At 67.5% G+C, this 15,828-nt stretch overlaps 5 protein-coding genes across 11 annotated transcripts; 2 read left to right on the top strand and 3 right to left on the bottom strand.

Moving 5' to 3' along the window:
- Window positions 1-106: 106 nt before the first annotated feature.
- TSPAN10 (tetraspanin 10) lies at window positions 107-1,870 on the top strand. The gene is made up of 3 exons (XM_005530718.2): window positions 107-192; window positions 472-1,046; window positions 1,416-1,870. The coding sequence occupies exons 1-3, from the start codon at window positions 130-132 to the stop codon at window positions 1,714-1,716; spliced, it is 939 nt and encodes a 312-aa protein (XP_005530775.2). The 5' UTR covers window positions 107-129; the 3' UTR covers window positions 1,717-1,870.
- A 136-nt stretch (window positions 1,871-2,006) lies between these two features.
- Window positions 2,007-3,249, bottom strand: PDE6G (phosphodiesterase 6G). 2 transcript variants are annotated; one of them, XM_005530678.2, is made up of 4 exons: window positions 3,077-3,249; window positions 2,390-2,611; window positions 2,275-2,315; window positions 2,007-2,194 (listed from the first exon to the last, which is right to left on the bottom strand). In XM_005530678.2, the coding sequence occupies exons 2-4, from the start codon at window positions 2,533-2,535 to the stop codon at window positions 2,118-2,120; spliced, it is 264 nt and encodes an 87-aa protein (XP_005530735.1). In that variant the 5' UTR covers window positions 2,536-2,611; window positions 3,077-3,249; the 3' UTR covers window positions 2,007-2,117. The 2 variants fall into 2 exon arrangements, with proteins under 2 accessions (XP_005530735.1, XP_087921431.1); XM_088065305.1 differs by having other exon boundaries at window positions 2,390-2,614.
- A 259-nt stretch (window positions 3,250-3,508) lies between these two features.
- On the bottom strand, window positions 3,509-5,229 carry OXLD1 (oxidoreductase like domain containing 1). Of its 2 annotated transcripts, none has more exons than XM_005530719.3 (2): window positions 5,178-5,229; window positions 3,509-4,644 (listed from the first exon to the last, which is right to left on the bottom strand). In XM_005530719.3, exons 1-2 carry the CDS (start codon window positions 5,211-5,213, stop codon window positions 4,279-4,281), a joined length of 402 nt encoding a protein of 133 aa, XP_005530776.3. In that variant the 5' UTR covers window positions 5,214-5,229; the 3' UTR covers window positions 3,509-4,278. The 2 variants fall into 2 exon arrangements, 1 of the variants encoding a protein (XP_005530776.3); XR_015774309.1 differs by having other exon boundaries at window positions 4,504-4,681; window positions 5,178-5,228.
- Window positions 5,230-5,359: 130 nt separating this feature from the next.
- Window positions 5,360-7,664, top strand: CCDC137 (coiled-coil domain containing 137). The gene is made up of 6 exons (XM_005530720.3): window positions 5,360-5,657; window positions 6,143-6,270; window positions 6,437-6,647; window positions 6,899-6,981; window positions 7,108-7,187; window positions 7,328-7,664. The coding sequence occupies exons 1-6, from the start codon at window positions 5,389-5,391 to the stop codon at window positions 7,523-7,525; spliced, it is 969 nt and encodes a 322-aa protein (XP_005530777.1). The 5' UTR covers window positions 5,360-5,388; the 3' UTR covers window positions 7,526-7,664.
- A 1,429-nt stretch (window positions 7,665-9,093) lies between these two features.
- GPRC5C (G protein-coupled receptor class C group 5 member C) lies at window positions 9,094-15,508 on the bottom strand. Of its 5 annotated transcripts, none has more exons than XM_088065300.1 (5): window positions 15,155-15,508; window positions 10,928-11,900; window positions 10,231-10,325; window positions 9,930-10,073; window positions 9,094-9,775 (listed from the first exon to the last, which is right to left on the bottom strand). In XM_088065300.1, exons 2-5 carry the CDS (start codon window positions 11,889-11,891, stop codon window positions 9,743-9,745), a joined length of 1,236 nt encoding a protein of 411 aa, XP_087921426.1. In that variant the 5' UTR covers window positions 11,892-11,900; window positions 15,155-15,508; the 3' UTR covers window positions 9,094-9,742. The 5 variants fall into 5 exon arrangements, with proteins under 5 accessions (XP_087921426.1, XP_014114909.2, XP_087921424.1 ...); XM_014259434.2 differs by having other exon boundaries at window positions 10,880-11,900; XM_088065298.1 differs by having other exon boundaries at window positions 10,231-10,328; window positions 10,880-11,900.
- Between the last annotated feature and the right edge of the window lie 320 nt (window positions 15,509-15,828).

Raw genomic sequence — 15,828 nt, forward strand, 5'->3', positions numbered from 1 at the left:
CCAGCTGTGGCGGTGGGTGGGTAGCGGGATGGTGCCCAGCTGTGGGGCGGCACACACAGCCCCATTTAGGCCCGCCTGCAGCCCCTCACATGATGGGAGTGTGACGGGTCCGGGCACGAGGTAACGGCGATGGCGCTGAGCAGAGTCCGCCTGTTCCAGCCCCACGGGGAGCGCACCCGGCTGCTGCCCCAGGTAATCCTGGGACCCCCAGTCCTCTCCCTCGGGACCCCTTACCCGTGCACCCCATGTCCCCCCACCCCCGGGTAGCAAGCAGCGTGCTGCCTGTGCACTGCATCCCTGGGGCTCCCTTAGGGTCAGAGTCTTTGGGGTGCTCCCCTGCAGACCCCTGTGATGAGCAGCGGTGGGTTGGGGGCTAAGCGAGGCTCCAGGACAGTGTCCAGCTGTGGGGTGAGCTACACGGGCTGGAGGAACATTTCTGGGGAGCTGTGAGTGGCTCCTCTGTCCTTGCAGGCATCCAGGCTGGTGGAGCTGCCCTACTCCTCCTCCTCTGATGATGATGATGGTGACACGGCTGAGCAGAACCCTGGGGTGTGGACCCCCGACCCCCCAAAACTGAGCCCCTTCAGCCGCTGCGTGCGCTACCTGGCCTTCCTCTGGAACCTCCTCTTCCTCCTGCTGGGGCTGCTGACCCTCGCTGTGGGGGTCTGGGGGCTGCTGGCCAAGAGCCCCCTGTCCGGGGGGGAGCGTGGGGTGCCCCTGGGCTCGGACCCCATGCTGCTGTTCGTGCTGGCAGGGCTGGGGGCCAGCGCCGTGTCCTTGGCTGGCTGCCTGGGCACCTTCCGAGCCAGCCCCTGCCTGCTGCGCTTCTTCCTGGGTGCTGTGCTGGCTTTTGGGGGGCTGCAGGTGCTGGGGGCGCTCCTGCTGCTGCTGGCACGGCGGCAGCTGCGGGACGCGCTGCAGGACCTGCTGCTCCTCTGCCTCCTGCGCTACCAGGAGGATCCTGACCTGCAGTTCCTGGTGGATGAGGTGCAGCGGAGCCTCCAGTGCTGCGGCCTCGAGTCCTACCACGACTGGGAGAGCAACTCGTGAGTGCGGGCTGGGGGGTGTAGTGAGGGACCCCATGTCCACCATGGGACTGGAAACCTCCTTTGTGGGACCCCATGTCCACCATGGGACTGGAAACCTCCTTTGTGGGACCCCATGTCCACCACGGGGCTGGAAACCTCCCTTGTGGGACCCCATGTCCACCACAGGGTCAAAAACCTCCCCGTTCCTTGTGGGCTCTGTGCTGGGGACTGGTGTTTGGGGTGGTGGGAGCCCCAGGATGGCCCAGGAAAGAGAGGGATGAGCTGGAACCCACGCCTGGTGTCCAGCTTTGAGGCTGGGGGTGTAGGAGACCCCATCCCCACACCCCAAATTGTGCCTGACCCCACATCTCCGTGTCCATCCCGCAGGTACTTCAACTGCAGCGCTCCGGGCGCGCAGGCGTGCGGTGTCCCGGCTTCCTGCTGCCAGGACCCGCTGGAGAGCGGCTCCGTGCCCAACGTGCAGTGCGGGTTTGGGGTGCTGGGGCTGGGGGCGGCGGCGGCCGGGGCCGTGGTGCACACGGGGGGCTGCGGGGCCGCGCTGGGCGCGTGGCTGCGGGGCCAGGCCGGGGCCATCGCCGCCGGTGCCGCCGCCCTGGTGCTGGTGGAGGCCGTGGGAGCGCTCCTGGCATTGAGGGTGCTCGGGGATATCAGGGCTGTGAGGGTGTGAGGGCACCGTGGGGATTGGGATGTGCAGGAGGTTGGTTTGGTCCCAAATAAACCTTGTGACAAAATCCTGGCCCTACCTGTGTCTTGTCTGTGCCACCATCACAGCTGAGGGTGAGCTGTGATGCTGAGGGGGTGCAAGGATATTGCTGCTGTTTGGGATTTGGGGATGTCTGAGGTGCTGCTCCAGCCCCAAACAAACCTTGTCAGAATCCTGAACCCATCTGTGTCCTGCTCATCCCAGCCCAGGCCGTGGGCAGCCGCCTTCCCTCCTCCCCAGCCCACAACACTGACTCCTGTGCTCCTTTGGGTTTAATGAGCGTTTTTTCCAAGCTGAGCCCCCCAGCGTGGGCAGGGAGGCCTCGGCCTCCGCAGTGCTACAGGGCTGGTGAGCCTGCCCAAATCCTAAATGATTCCGTACTGAGCCAGCTCGTGCAGCTCCAGGTGGCTGAAGGCTTCCCAGGGACAGATGACAGTGATGTCTGAGGAGAGAGAGGACAGAGGTTGTGGCAGTGTGACCCCCCCCAGCCCCTGACCCCCCTCCCCCACTGCCAAACCCTACCTGTTCCCAACCCCTCCATGCCTGGGATGTCATCACCGAACCTGCAAGGAAAGAGGGATTGTCTGGCCTGACCCCAGGCTGGGTCCCCCCCATCCCAGGGCCCTTCCCCACTCACCCCTGCACCCCCTTTTTGGGGGGTTTGCTCTTGAACTGCCTCGTCTGCCTCTGCTTGAACTTAGGGGGTCCCTTGCGGGGGGTGGCAGGACCCCCGGTCACCCTGGTGGCGGATTTGAGCTCCAGCTTGGGGGGCTCCAGGCTCATGGCTGTGGGGGGCCGGCAGCCCCGGCTCGCGGCGTTCCCTGCGGCTCCGGGGATGGCTCGGGCTGGCTCCTCACGGCTGCTGCAGGGAAATGGGGGGCACCAGCTTCTCCTCCCACCCAGTCCCTGATGGGCTTTGCTGACAATGCTGACCCAGCCCAGCTGGGGAAGGGCATCCCGGGGGGCACCAGAGCTGCTGCTGATCCTTCCTCCCTTACCCCCCACCCCAGAGTGGATGTGACAGCTGGGGATCCCTCAGGACCCTCCCAGGGCTTGCCCCAGGCCTGTGCCAGGGTCAGCAGCTGTGGGAAGGGGGAGCAGAGGATAGCCTGTGGCACCAGGAGTGGGAATTTGGCAGCACCAGCCTGGCTCTGTGATCAGGAAGATCCCAGGATCGTGGGACTTGGCCCTGCTGCAGAGCTGGACACAGCCCTGGGAACAAGGATCCAACCCAGGGAGCTGCTCCTGGATGTTCCTGGATGCAGGAAGAGCAGCAAAACAGCCCCATATCCCCCTGCCCCCAGCCCAGACACCCCTGACTCACAGAGTCCTGCGATCCCTGATTCCAGAGCTGCCCTGTTCCCGCTGTCCCGCAGCCCAGAGATGCTCTGGGGGGGCTTTTGGTGAGGGAGATTTATCCTGCCCGGGGGTAATAGGATTACTGACCTCCCTTCTTTCCCCAGGGTAATCCAGTGTCCTTCCCCTGTGCTGCTGGGGAGGGGGGGGCAGGATTAGCCCTGCCCGTGCTGGGTGTGCAGTGGATCCCACGTGGGGGGAATCCTGCCTCCCCTCCTGGGCGATTCCCATCCCAAAGAGCTTCCCCCAGTGTCCCCTGATCCCACAGGAAGCGCTGGGACCCCCATTCCAGTCTCCTGGGGGTCCTGGTCCTGGCCAGAGAGGGTCTGGCACCCCCTGCCCACGGCTGGTGTCACTCCAAAGCTTCCCTAATCCAGCACTAAAGCAATTAAAAACTGAATAATCTCGGCACACTTTAATTGAACTTCAGCCCCTGCCACTAATTGCAATTAGTTGGGCTCCTACAAATAGGATTAAAGGGATCCAGGAGTGTTTTCCACGGAGAACCACCTACTTCCCTGGCAGAGAGCAGAGCCTGGCTGTTAATTGGGGTTCATTAGTGAGTGACACTCGAGGGCTTGGGTGGCTTCCTGGGGACTTTGTCCTGTGATGTTGTGGGGGGGGGTCTCAATGGCTTTAAGTCCCCCAGGATGGAGGGGAGGGGTTTGGGACAAGTTTATGGGGAATTAAGATGAAATTGAGAATGAGAAAACACCTTGGAGAGCAGCGTGGCAGGGTGAGACACCAGGGACAGGGACAGTGTCCTTGACAGGAGGCTGCTGCTTCCCACGTGCTCCATGCCACACGCTGCCCCCCGAGCCCTCCCCATCGCCAGGGCATGGCCAAGGTGCTGAAAATCCCCCCAAAGGTGCTTAAATTCCAACTAGGAGCACAGGAGGAGGGCTGGGGGGCCAGCCCAGGCTGCCCTTGGCAGGGATTTGCCATGCTGGGGAGGGCACGGCGTCCAGCTCCTGGGAAATCCGGGGCTCAGGACAAGCCTGAGCCACTGCCTGTCCCCAAGGGCAGCTCCACCCGGGACAGGAGGTGACCCAACCTCGTGTGACACCCCTGGGATCCCGTGCTCAGCACACAATAAACCATAAATAACCCAAGTCCGGATCCTGCCACCCCAGGGCTGTCCCCCACCGTTGTGGGGGGCCTGGGGGAGGCTCAGTCCTTCCTGGCACGCAGCCTGATCTCCATCCTGAGGATCATTTTGATGTTCTCGTCCTCCACGTGCTCCTCCACGGCCGCCAAGGCCTGGGCTCTGCCGTCCCGGTGCCGCTCCAGCAGCTCCTCCACGTAGCCCACCCAGACACAGTTGGGGCAGCCGGTCCCGCAGCAGTGGGTGGGCGGGGGGGGAATCGGGGGGGCTTCAGGAGGGTCCCCCCTGTCACCATGAGGGGTGCCCGTCCTGCTGTCCCTTCCCGGGGTGTCCGAGGTGCCGCTGGCCTTGGCTGTGCTGTCCGAACGCTCCCGGGGGCGGCGGCTGACGGTGGGCTGGGGGCGCGGGGTCCCTCCGGGGCTGTTTGGGGGCTGCAGGGAACAGAGACCCCCCCCAGTCTGGGGGGGGCTGCAGGGAACAGAGACCCCCCAGTCTGGGAGGGGCTGCAGGGAACAGAGACCCCCCAGTCTGGGGAGGGCTGCAGGGAACAGAGACCCCCCAGTCTGGGAGGGGCTGCAGGGAACAGAGACCCCCCAGTCTGGGGGGGGCAGCAGGGAACAGAGACCCCCCAGTCGGGGGGGGGGGCTGCTGCACCCCCAGCTCGGCCACAGGAACTCCCAGTGTACCCCCACATCCCCCTTCCAACACCCCCAATTCCTGCCCCCTCCCCATTCCTTGTCCTCCCCCGCTCCCCTCCATCCCCGTCCCCTCCTTGTCCCCTCATCCCCCCCCACATCCCGCCTTTCCCCCCGCCATCCCTGGCACCCCCCTTGTCCCCCTGTCCTCGCTCACACCTCACACCCAGCACCTCTAGGCCTCCCCCGTGTCCCCCATTCCCAGCACCCCGTGTTCCCCCCGGTGTCCCCCCGGTGTCCCCCCGGTGTCCCCCCCTGTCCCCGCTCACCCCCCGGCGCGCCCCCGCCAGCCCCCGCAGCAACATCCGGCCGCGGTGCCCTGACCCCGCCCCCACCATGAGTGACAGCTCTCCCAGCCAATGGTAGCCCGGTGCGCTCAGCGGGGCGGGAGTTGTGTGGAAATATGAGCAATATTCAGCAGGGGGCGGGGCCAGAATCCGGAAGTGGCGGCGGAACGGCCGCGTGAGGAGCGGCGGAGCCATGGCCCGCGGACCGGGACAGGGACAGAAAGCGGCCCGGGGACCGCCACGAAAACTGGCATCGGGACAGAAACAGGGACAGAGACTGGGATCGGGACAGAAACAGGGACACAAGCTGGGATCGGGACCGACACAGGGACAGAAACAGGGACACAAACTGGGATCGGGACAGAAACCGGGATGGGGACCGAAACAGGGACAGAAAGCGGGACAGGGACAGAAAGCGGGACCGCGATCGGAACACGGCCCGCCCGTCCCGCTGCGCAGCAGGTCAGTGCCCGCGGGATCCAGTCGGGATCGCTCCCGGTTTGGGAGCTGGAGCCACGCGGGGTCCCGGGGCGCGGGTGGGCCCTGGCGGGGGTCCCGTTCCTGGCGGCGGATTCCTGATCTCTACCCGTGCCCGGGTCGCGATGTCTGCCCGTGCTGACCCTGATGTCTCCCCGTGCCTCCGTCCCGGTGCCCAGCCATGCCTGAGCCTCAGTTTCCCGAATCCCAGCATCCTTCCCTATCTGGGTCCCGGTGTCCAGTGCCCAGGTCCCGGTGTCCAGTGCCCGGATCCCGGTGTCCCAGTGCCCAGGTCCCGGTGTCCCAGTGCCCAGGTCCCGGTGTCCCAGTGCCCGGATCCCGGTGTCCAGTGCCCAGGTCCCGGTGTCCAGTGCCCAGGTCCCGGTGTCCCAGTGCCCAGGTCCCGGTGTCCCAGCCTCCAGGTCCTGGTGCTTCCCTGGAATCCTCTCACGGATTCTCCTTTTCCCCAGGAAGGAGAAGCAGCACAACATGAAGCCCAAACACCCCGACGAGCAGGAGATCCCGTTCCGCCTGCGGGAGCTCATGCGGAGCCGCGAGGCCCTGAAGCGCCCAGAGCCCGGGAAGAGGCAGGTGGCAGGTGGGACACGCAGGTGGCCCGAGGGGTCCTGGCCCAGGAGCCCATGGCACGGCTGGATCCTGCCATGGGACATCCTCCTCCCTGCAGTGATGTCCCAGCCGTGCTCTGCCAGCCGCAGGGACCCCCGTGGTGGCACCGCTGCAGAAATGTCCCCTGTCTCTCCTAGAGAAGAAGCAGCAGCAGAAATCCAAGGGCCCCAAGGCCCCTGGGGACATCCCCGTGCCCAAGTTCCGGAGGGGCAAGGGGGAGTCGGAGCGTTCCTACATCTGCCGCATGGAGCAGGAGGTGCAGCACGTCCTCTTCCTCACGGAGAACCAGCTCCAGAGGGAGCCTGAGAAGGAGGCGACGGCTCCAGAGAAATCCAAAAGGAAAAAAGAGTGAGAGCAAGGCCACGGGAGCTGGATGGGGCCAGCCTGGCACGCCTGTGGCCTGTCCCCTTGCCCAGTTCTGCAGGGCAGCTCTGGCGTTGGCAGTGGCTGGGGGTGCAGGTGGGGGGCAGTGGGCCCCTCTCCATGGGAACAGAGCCACAAACCTGCTTCACCCTCCTGAGGGAAAAGCTGTGGGATTTGAGGGGCTCCCGTGGGGTTGGGACTCATTCCTGAGCCCCAGCCATAGTGTAGCACTTCAGGTTTCAGAAAAGGAAACTGGAAAAAGCTCGGAAGAAAAAGGAGGAGAAGAAGGAGGATATGCTGGAGAAGAGCCTGTTGCAAGGTGGGGATGGAGTGGGGGGCTGAAGTGACCCCCAGCCCCGGGGGACAGCACATGGAGGGGTGGGGGGAGCTGGACTGAGCATCCCGAGGGTCTCCCGCTGAACCCTGGCTCCGGCTTCACTTGCAGACACGGTGCCCTTCGGAGAAGTGGTGACACAGCCACCCACCATCACCTCACTGCCCAGGGGACGGGGTCCTGCCCAGCAGGTGAGCTCTGGGGACAATGCCACCCACCCCTTGGGTACCTGGGAGGGCAGCGGTGGCCTCAGTGAGCTGGTGACAGCTCCTCAGAGTGCAGTCCCGGTGTCTCATCCTTCCTGCCTGAGCTGTCCCATCTCTGCCTGCAGGCTGGACGGAAGCAGCTCCTCCTGACACCTCGCCTGGGCCAGAGCCAGGCGTCCCCCGTGTCCCCGGTGTCCCCGGTGGTGTCGATGGCTCGCCGGCGCATCCTGGAGGAGGAGCGGGTGCGCGTCATCCGGGCCTACAGGGACATCCAGAGGCGCAAACAGCTGGAGCGGGAGCGTGCCCAGGCCGGTCCGGGCTGAGGACTTTGGGACTCGAGAGGGGACATTGTGTCACTTCTGAGCCCTGGGGCTTCCCACAGCTCCACACTCCACGGCTCAGCACCGGAGCGGGGTCCCTGCGGTGCCATGGACATGCTTGGAGTAAAAAGTGCCAGAGGGAGCCGGTGCTGTGCTGTGAGCGTCTGTGTGTTCCCAATTCCACAGGGATTCCTTAGGGACGCTGCTGTGCTGGCAGATGGCAGTCCCAGGCATGTCACTGTCACCACGGGCTGGCCCTGGCAGAGTGGGGGCAAGAACCTCGTTCCTCAGCCGTGAGGAGACCCCAGTGCCTGCCAGCTCAGCCTGCTGGGAGGACAGTGCCACAGGACTCACCCACACGGTGTCACCTGCCTTTATTGTCACTATTGGTGACCCTGCTTGAGCCCCGTGGCTGCAGCCACACACAGCCCTGCCCTTGGCATCGCTGCCCGTGTCCCTGCCCATCCCTGGTCACGGTGACCCCGGTGCCAGGCGCGCTGCCATGTGCGCCCACCCCACCCCGCTTCCACCGCCCCGCGACCCCTCCGGGCAGCCCCCGGCTCCGGGGAGGCTCCGGGGCTGCTCCCGGCGTGGCTGGGCCGTGTGTGCCTCACCTGGCCGGACAAAGGCCCCGCTGTTCCGCGGCCCCGCCGGCACAAAGCGCTCGCTGTTGGAGCGGGGCCGCCCCGCGCTGCGGCCGGCGCTGGCGGGGCCGGTGGGATCCTGCGCTTCCGGAGGGGCCGGGCACGGCAGCCGAGCCTCTCCGCTGTCCCCTGCCACGCCTGAGTGCGGCACAAAGCTTTGCACCTTGTTTTTTTTTCGGGTGGCTTTGCCGCCGTGTCCCCGGGAAGGTGGCGGTGACTTTGGGGGGTCACCGCGGTGCCCGGGAGGAGGGCGTGCTGTGATGACAAGCGGCTCTGGTGACACCGAGTGCCTGGTGCTGCTGGGCAATGTCCCCAGGTAAACACAGAGAGAGGTAAACACAGGTGACAGGCAAACACGGGTGACAGGCAAACACGGGTGACGCAGCACAGCCCGGGGGACACGGCCACGTCCCGCTGCAAACACCCGGCTGCCGTGTCCCCAGAGCCGGGAGCGTGGGCTTGTGCCAGCTGAAGGGACATCCAGGACACGGCGAGTGCCACACCGTGCCGTGTGTCCCCTGTGCAGGGCACACGGGCCCACCGGCAGCCCCAGCGCCGCCATCCCGGCTCCGCTCAAGGAGACCGGGTCACCCGCAGCCCCCACCGAGCCATTCCAGCCCTGAATAATTCATGGCACTGCTGGCCGCAGGCTTCCTGCCCGGAGGAGGAGGAATGGCTGCGGAGGGGAAGGCAATCCGAGCGGGAAAACCACCGCGACCTTGGCACGTCCTCCGTGCTGTGCCACCTCCTGCCCGGCAGCCCATCTGCCCACGGGATCCCGGCCCAGCGGCCCCAGCTGGGGGGGCTGGGGGTGACCAGGACCCTGCCCGGAGCCCCCTCGTGCTCCCCGTCACTCCCCTAAACGGGACCCCCGTCACAGCCACGTGTGACCGCATCATAGGAAAAACCACCTTTATTGGGGTGACCTGAAAAAAAGGAAAAGGAAATTTGACAGAGAAAGCCGCAGGGAGGGCGAGGGGCCCAGCTCCCTCCCCACCCCCTGCAGGGGGGGAAGGCACCGAGAAGGCGGCCAGAGCTGTGGGGGGCTGGTCCCCAGCCCCAGCAAGGCACTGATCCCCCGGACCCCCAGCAGACCCCCCTTCCCCAGCAATGGGGAAACAGAGGCAGAGCTGGGGACAGTTTTGTGTCCCCCCGTGCCCTGCGGTGGGGCCGGCTCAGCTCGGGGTCCCCAGGGCTGGGGGGGGTCAGTGCGGGGCCGGGGCTCGGTGCTGAGGGTGCCCTGGGCGGGGTCCCACGGGCTCCGCAGCTTTGGAGGCTCCACGGCCCGGGGAAGGTGGGGTGTCTGTGCATCACGAAGGCAGTGAGGCGACAGCTGGGGGCGTCCCCACGGGAGCCAGTCCTTGGGGCAGGGATGTGGGGGTCCATGGGCGGGCGGGAGCGCTGGCTCTGGGGCCGTGTCCAGGCATCCCACGGGCAGGAGGCAGCTCTGGCTGCCAGCCGGGGTGGGATTCACGCGTCAGGGTGGGATGGGGCTTGGCGAGCCCTGGGGAGCGGGACGGAGGAGCCGCGGCCGCGCCGGCGCTGCGGGAGCTGCGGGAGCTGTGTCACGGGGGCTTCACCACCGGCTCCTGCCGTACGGGGACTGCACCTGTGGGCAGAGAGGGGTGGCACCGCGGTGGCACCAGGACACGGACGTGTACCCTGAGCCAACCCCCGGTGGTGCTCAGAGCTCTGGGTGCTGGGCAGAGCCGTCACCACGGCAGGGCCGGACTTTGCCCCTGCTGCAGCCACCGTTCACCCACCTGGCAGCTCCGGGTGTCCCTGGGGATGCTGGAATGCCGGGACTGCGCCGCGAAGGCGTCCTCGGCTCGGAGCGTGGAGCTGGCACTGCCGGGCACGGGGCTGGTGGAGGCGCGGGGCAGGATCACGTCATAAGGACCTTCGCTCTGAGGGACAGACACGGGGGTGGAAGGTTTGGAAGGTGCTCAGCCCGTTACAGCGGCCATTGGGACAGAGGGGGCGAAGGAGCCCCCCACCCACACCCTGTCCCCCATGCCCGTCACGCTCCTGGCAGGATGTGGCCGCCCCTGGTGTCACACTCACCGTCCCCTTGTGCATCAGAGCCATCTCGGTGGGCTGGTAGACGCTGGTCAGCAGCTGCCCATTGTAGCCACTGTATGGGGACACCGGCTTCTTGGCTGCTGGGACACGGGGACAGTCACCACGAAGCCACTGCCACCCCGCTGGGGCTCCCTGTACCTCGTTAGCAGGTTTAACGAGCTGACTCAGCAGCTCCGTGCCTTTCCCGCGGGACACTCCTGTCCCCAGGGATGGCATCGCTGCTGCCTGCCCGTGGCTTGTTATTGTAGGGCCTCTCGGGTGCGGGTGCTGCTCAGGGGGACCCTCCCTCTCCCACGGGGTGCAGACACCGCCCACGACACCCGCTGGGACCGTCACCAGCCCGTGTTATTGCAGGGTCTCGTGGGCCTGGGGCGGAGGGGCAGGAGCCGCGGGCACCCCACGCCGGGGAGGGAGCTCCCTGCGGCTGCTGGGCTCAGCCCAAACTGGTACACCCAGCCCGGCCAGTTCTCGGGAGCCACAACAGCAGCAGGCGCCAGGGCAGGTCACTGCCAGACGTCTCATCACCCACCCACCGCTGCCATCCCCGGTGGGGACATCCCCAAGGGTCCCCAAGAGGATGGTGCCCTCTGGCAGCCCCGCCGTGGGGTGAGAGGGTCCCTTTGGCGCCTACCAAAGGACGGCTCATCCATGGAGAAGGCTTTGTTCTCCACGAACATACTCTGCGACTTCTGCTCCTTGAGGATGGTCTCGTAGCCCACCCCACGCGTGGGGTAGCCGTCGTCCTCAAAGGCCTGCTCGGGGCCGCGCCGCGTCACGTGCGTCACCTCGGGGATGGCGTAGAGCAGGAGGAAGGCGGCGGCGTTGCAGACCAGCGCGATGGCCAGCGTGGGGTCATCCCAGCCGGGCTTGCGGCCGGCGCGCCGGTTCCCGTACAGGTACATGATGGTCCACGCCAGCCAGATGGCCACGGAGAGGCCGGTGGTGGCCAGGATGAAGGCGCCGTGCTTGCGCCAGCGGCCGTAGCGGCCGCAGAGGGTCGGCCAGGCCGTGCCGAAGGCGGCCACCAGCAGGGCCATGACGTAGATGAGGGCCATGACGAAGTCGGTGTCCCCCAGCTGGCAGGGGTCCGCGGGGCCGCCCTCACGCCGCGCCACCGTGATGATGAGCCACTCGGCGTTGATGATGACCTCGACCGAGGCGAGGGACAGGGCCACCGCCAGTGTCACCCAACCCCGCGGGGCCCGGTTGCGCCGCGCCAGGAAGTTGAGGGCCACGGCGTGCGCCAGCAGACAGGAGAAGCAGATGCCGAAGAGGACGCCGAAGAGGAAGCGGCGGGAGGTGCAGGTGGAGAAATCCGGCCCCACGATGAAGTCGAAGGTCAGGCAGAAGAGCCCGAAGGTGCCCAGGAGGAAGAAGACCTGCGTGGCCACCAGGCTTTTCTTCTGGTGGTCCTGCACGAAGGGCAGGCTGGCCACCAGGACGATGGTGAGCACGAAGGTGGTCACCACGCCGAGGCTGGCCACCGCTTCCACCCCGATGCCCCAGCCCGCCGAGAGGTCACAGAGGTTGTAGTAGAGGGAGGAGAGGTCGTGGCCGCAGCCTGGGGGTGGCGTGGGCTGTGCGGTGGCCGTGGGGAGCAGGGCCAGCAGCACGGCCGTGGTGCCCATCCTGCACCGTGGCATCCAGGGACCCTGCGGGACACAGCGGGGTCAGGGCACAGGCACTGGGGATGGGGATCAGCTCCCACCTCGCAGCATCCCTGCCCATGCTCCCCACTGGGCATCGCATGGGGAGCAGCAGGGTCCTGGGCAGCTCCGGATGGCACCAGGCAGCCACGCGTCCCCCACTGGCTCCTTGCCTGGAGGTTGGTGGCAGCTGGGGAAGGGCTCAGCCCCTCTGTGCCCCATTTGATCCCTCCCAACATGGGAATTCTCTGGGGCTGTCCTGATCCCTTCCCCCAGTGTCAGGAGCAGCACTGTGCCTGACGCTTTCCGGGAACACCAAACGTGGGTGCAGACCAGATGGCAGAGGTGATGCCGGGGGACAGGGCTGTCCCCTTGCCTTGTCCCTGCGTGCCACCACGTTCCTCTTTCCACTTCTCCCGTCCCACTTCCCTCTGGCTTTGGGCACTGGCCCAGTGCAGGTCGCATGTCCAGCCTGCTGGCACGTAGGCAGCTGCAGCCTGGCACGGCACGGCATGGCACGGCACGGCACAGAGTCCCAGTCCCTGTCCCCCCCATTCCTGCCACCCCACGGTGGGCACGGGGAAGAGGAAGCAGTGAGGAAACTGCAGCCCCACTGCTGGTGGAGGAAACCGGGAGGAGACCCCAGCAAGGACATGCCGGGGCCGGGCACCCCGAACCGGGCACCCCCCGGGATGAGGACAGGGACCCCCAGCACCAGGCTGGGACTGAGTCCCTGTGCCCGCGGGTTCCCAGAGCTCCGCCGCCTCCGGTTTCCCACCGCGTCCTCCAGCCCGGTACCCCCGCCCGGTTTCCCCGCGCCCCCGGCGGCTGCACCCGCGTCCCCAGTTCTGCTCCTCCTGCAACCCCGCCCGGTCCCTCGCATTGCCCGTTGGCTTCCCCCGCTCACCCGGTCCGGTCCCGCCGCACTCCCGTCCCGCCGGTTCCCCCCGCCCGCTTCTCCCATCCCGCACCCCCATCCCGCTCCGTCCCGGTGCTTCCCGCCGCTGCCGCCAGGTCCTGGCCCCGAAACTCCGCCGGAGCCGCCCCCAACCCTCCGGCCGGAGGAGCTGCGGGGGCGGACGGCTCTCGGTCCCGGTTCCTTCCCGTCGGTGCTGCCGGTGCCCCCCAGCCCCGCAGGGCTCGCCCCCCGCCCCCCCCGGCCCGCTCACCGGCCGCAGCCCCCGGTGCCCGGCGCTCCGCTCCCCCCGTGCCGAGCCGAGCCAGCCCCGGTGCCGCCGCTCCGCGCGCCTGCCCGGCCCAGCCCCTCCCCGAGGTGCGGCTCAGCCCCGGGAGCGCGATCGGGGCCGGCCGGGACCTGCCCCGCCGCACCGGGCGGGGGCACCGGGGTCCCGCACCGGCGGAGGAGCCGCAGCGGGGCACGGAGGGGGCTGGAGGGGGGGAAGAGCCCGCGGTGGGCGGGAACAGGGGGGAACCCACCTGGTCATGGGTGTGATGAGTCAGTGCGGCCTCAGCCATCAGGGTGATGGGTTTGGGGGGGCTCAGCCTGGCTCTGCCGAGCGCTGCTCCCCTGGAAACACTCAGGGGACAAGGGACGGGGCCGGGGCGCTGCCCCGGGGCACGGACGGGGCTGACGGGGGAACGGCCTAGGCTGGGGGTGAAGCAGGGGGGAGCCCACCTGGCCATGGATGTGATGAGTTTGGGGGTCTCAGCCTGGCCCTGCTGAGCCCTGCACGTCAGGAAAGACCCTCAGGGGACAAGGGAAGGAGCAGCGGGGTCTGCATCACCCACATGGGATCTTCCACCTGCGGTGGGCTCTGGGGTGGGAGCCGGGAGTGGCGCTCCGTAGGCGGCCCCACCGTGTAAGGATACACCGGCCCGGAGGGGCCTCCCGGAGGAATGTCAGCTGATGGATAAAGCTGGAGCCCTTGGCAGGGCAGCAGGACCCAGAAAACCCCAGAAAAAACCCAGAAAAGCCCTTTCTGCAGAGGGCTGGGGACCAGGGAAGTGTGTTTTGGTGGTCCCTGTCCCGACGGGGCTGGCCGCGACTCTGGGGTCAGGATGGGCACTCCACAATCACCCCATTCATCCCTGGGGATGGGGAAAAGCCCTGGGAGATTTGGGGCACCCTGGAGGCCCTGCCAGTCCTGGGAGAGTTTTCCAGGCAGGCGCTGCTATTTCGGGAGGGTGAAGCAAGAGGGTGAAGGATGCAGAGGAAAGTTCAATGTGCCTCCGGCGGGGCCTGCCCCAGTCCAGGCCGGGATGAAAACAACCCGGGGAGAAAGGACAACAGAGCCTCAGTGGGAGCACCGGCGGCACCCGTGGCACCGGGACCGGCGCCCTCCGGAGCCCCGGGGACAGGACGGTGTGTCCAGGCTCGGAGCTGCGCCACCGCCGCCCTCCCGCCCTCTTCCTAAGGATCGTTTGGCTTCGGGATGATGTTTGGGTTCGGATCATCCCTGCCCTCGCACGGGGCAGGGCAGCGCAGGCCAGGGGCTCTGCAGCGGCCCTCGTGCCTCAGTTTCCCCAGGGATTTGGAGCGCAGGCTCCAGGATTGGACAGCCCTCGCTCTCCGGGAAAGGCTCAGCCTTGGGGATAAGCGGTGCCGGGAGCGGAGGCCGCTTGTCCTGCCGCCCCCACAGCGCAGCCTGGCCTCTCCACCGGCTGCTTCCTTCCGCCGGAGGCTTTCCCGGCTGCTGATTCAGCACGAGACCCCCGTGACCCCCCGTGGGGCCACCGGCAGGCGCCCGTCCCGCCGAGGCTGCCCGGTGGCCGCACAGCGTTTGCCTCTCTTGTCCCCCTCCTTGGCGGGTGATTTCCTCATCCCCTTCCCATGGGAACCCCCCCATCCCCTCACGGCGGGCGATTTCAGCCCCCTCCCCACGGAGACCCTCATGTCCCGGCCCCTGCGGGCGTTTTCCGCTCCCCCTTCCCATCGGGACCCTGCCCGCGTTGCCAGCCCCCATTGCTTGCTCCCGGCGTTTTTATAGGTCCAATAGAAAGACCCCAACAGGCTGTGGGGTCACTGGGGGGGCGATGCCCATCATGTGCTGCCCTCGGCTTCCTCTCGGGGCGGTGGATCCCTGGTCCTGAGCTCCCGGCACGGGCAGAGCCCGATCCTGATTCCCAGTGCTCTGGGTGGGCTTGGAACCGCGACCCGGCGGTGGAACTGGGCAGACCTGGTCCTTCCAGCACAGAGGCCACGCTGAGGGGCTGGCATGTCGCTCAGCACCGGGACCTGGACCCTGGCCAGGCTCTATCCGAAAACATCAGCACGCCGGGCGCATTTTTTCCAGGCTTACCTTTCCTCGGGAGCCGCAGGGACGGGCGGCTGGCACGGCTGGCACGGTGGCACGGCTGGCTGAACCCCGTCACAGCGGCGGCTCCCCTCGGCTCCCCTCCAGAGCCGGGGGTCGCTGCTGCCCTCCCAGAGCCTCCCGCCGCTCCGGCCGGGGCTCGGAGCCGTTCCCAGCGGAGCCCCCTCGCTCCGGCGGACGCCGTCAGCACATTTCCACCTCCTTTGCCAAGTAAATACGCACCGGTTGGCACAGGGGGCGCGGTGGCAATCGGGGGGGCCGGTGGCAATCCCGGAGCTCCCGCCGAGGGTTCCCGAGGCAGCCGAGCCCCCCGCCCCGCGGCCCCTCAGCCCCTGCCCGCGGTCGGGTTAATAACTAATCCCTTCCCGGTTCTGCTCTCCTCACGTGCCAGAATTAATGGAGCGAGAACCTCCCAGGTACCCCCCGCGCCACCGGGTCGGGCTTTAACCCTGTCCCCCGGTAGGGATCCGGCCTGGGATGAGGTGACATCCCCGGCGGGTCTGTCCACGCCGGAGAATGACCCGGCTGCGGGGCAGGGTGGGTCCGTGAGTGGGTCAGCCCCACACCCTGGGGGCAAAGGCTGCGCCCCGTCCCACCCCAGTGCGGGCACAGCCAGGGCTCGGGGGTGGGCAGGGGGTCTGATGGGGTTTGGGGGGTGT

The sequence above is a fragment of the Pseudopodoces humilis genome, chromosome 21, assembly GCF_049639895.1.
Source record: "Pseudopodoces humilis isolate 2021_Gansu_Grassland_sample_001 chromosome 21, ASM4963989v1, whole genome shotgun sequence".
Classification (NCBI taxonomy): Eukaryota; Metazoa; Chordata; class Aves; order Passeriformes; family Paridae; genus Pseudopodoces; species Pseudopodoces humilis.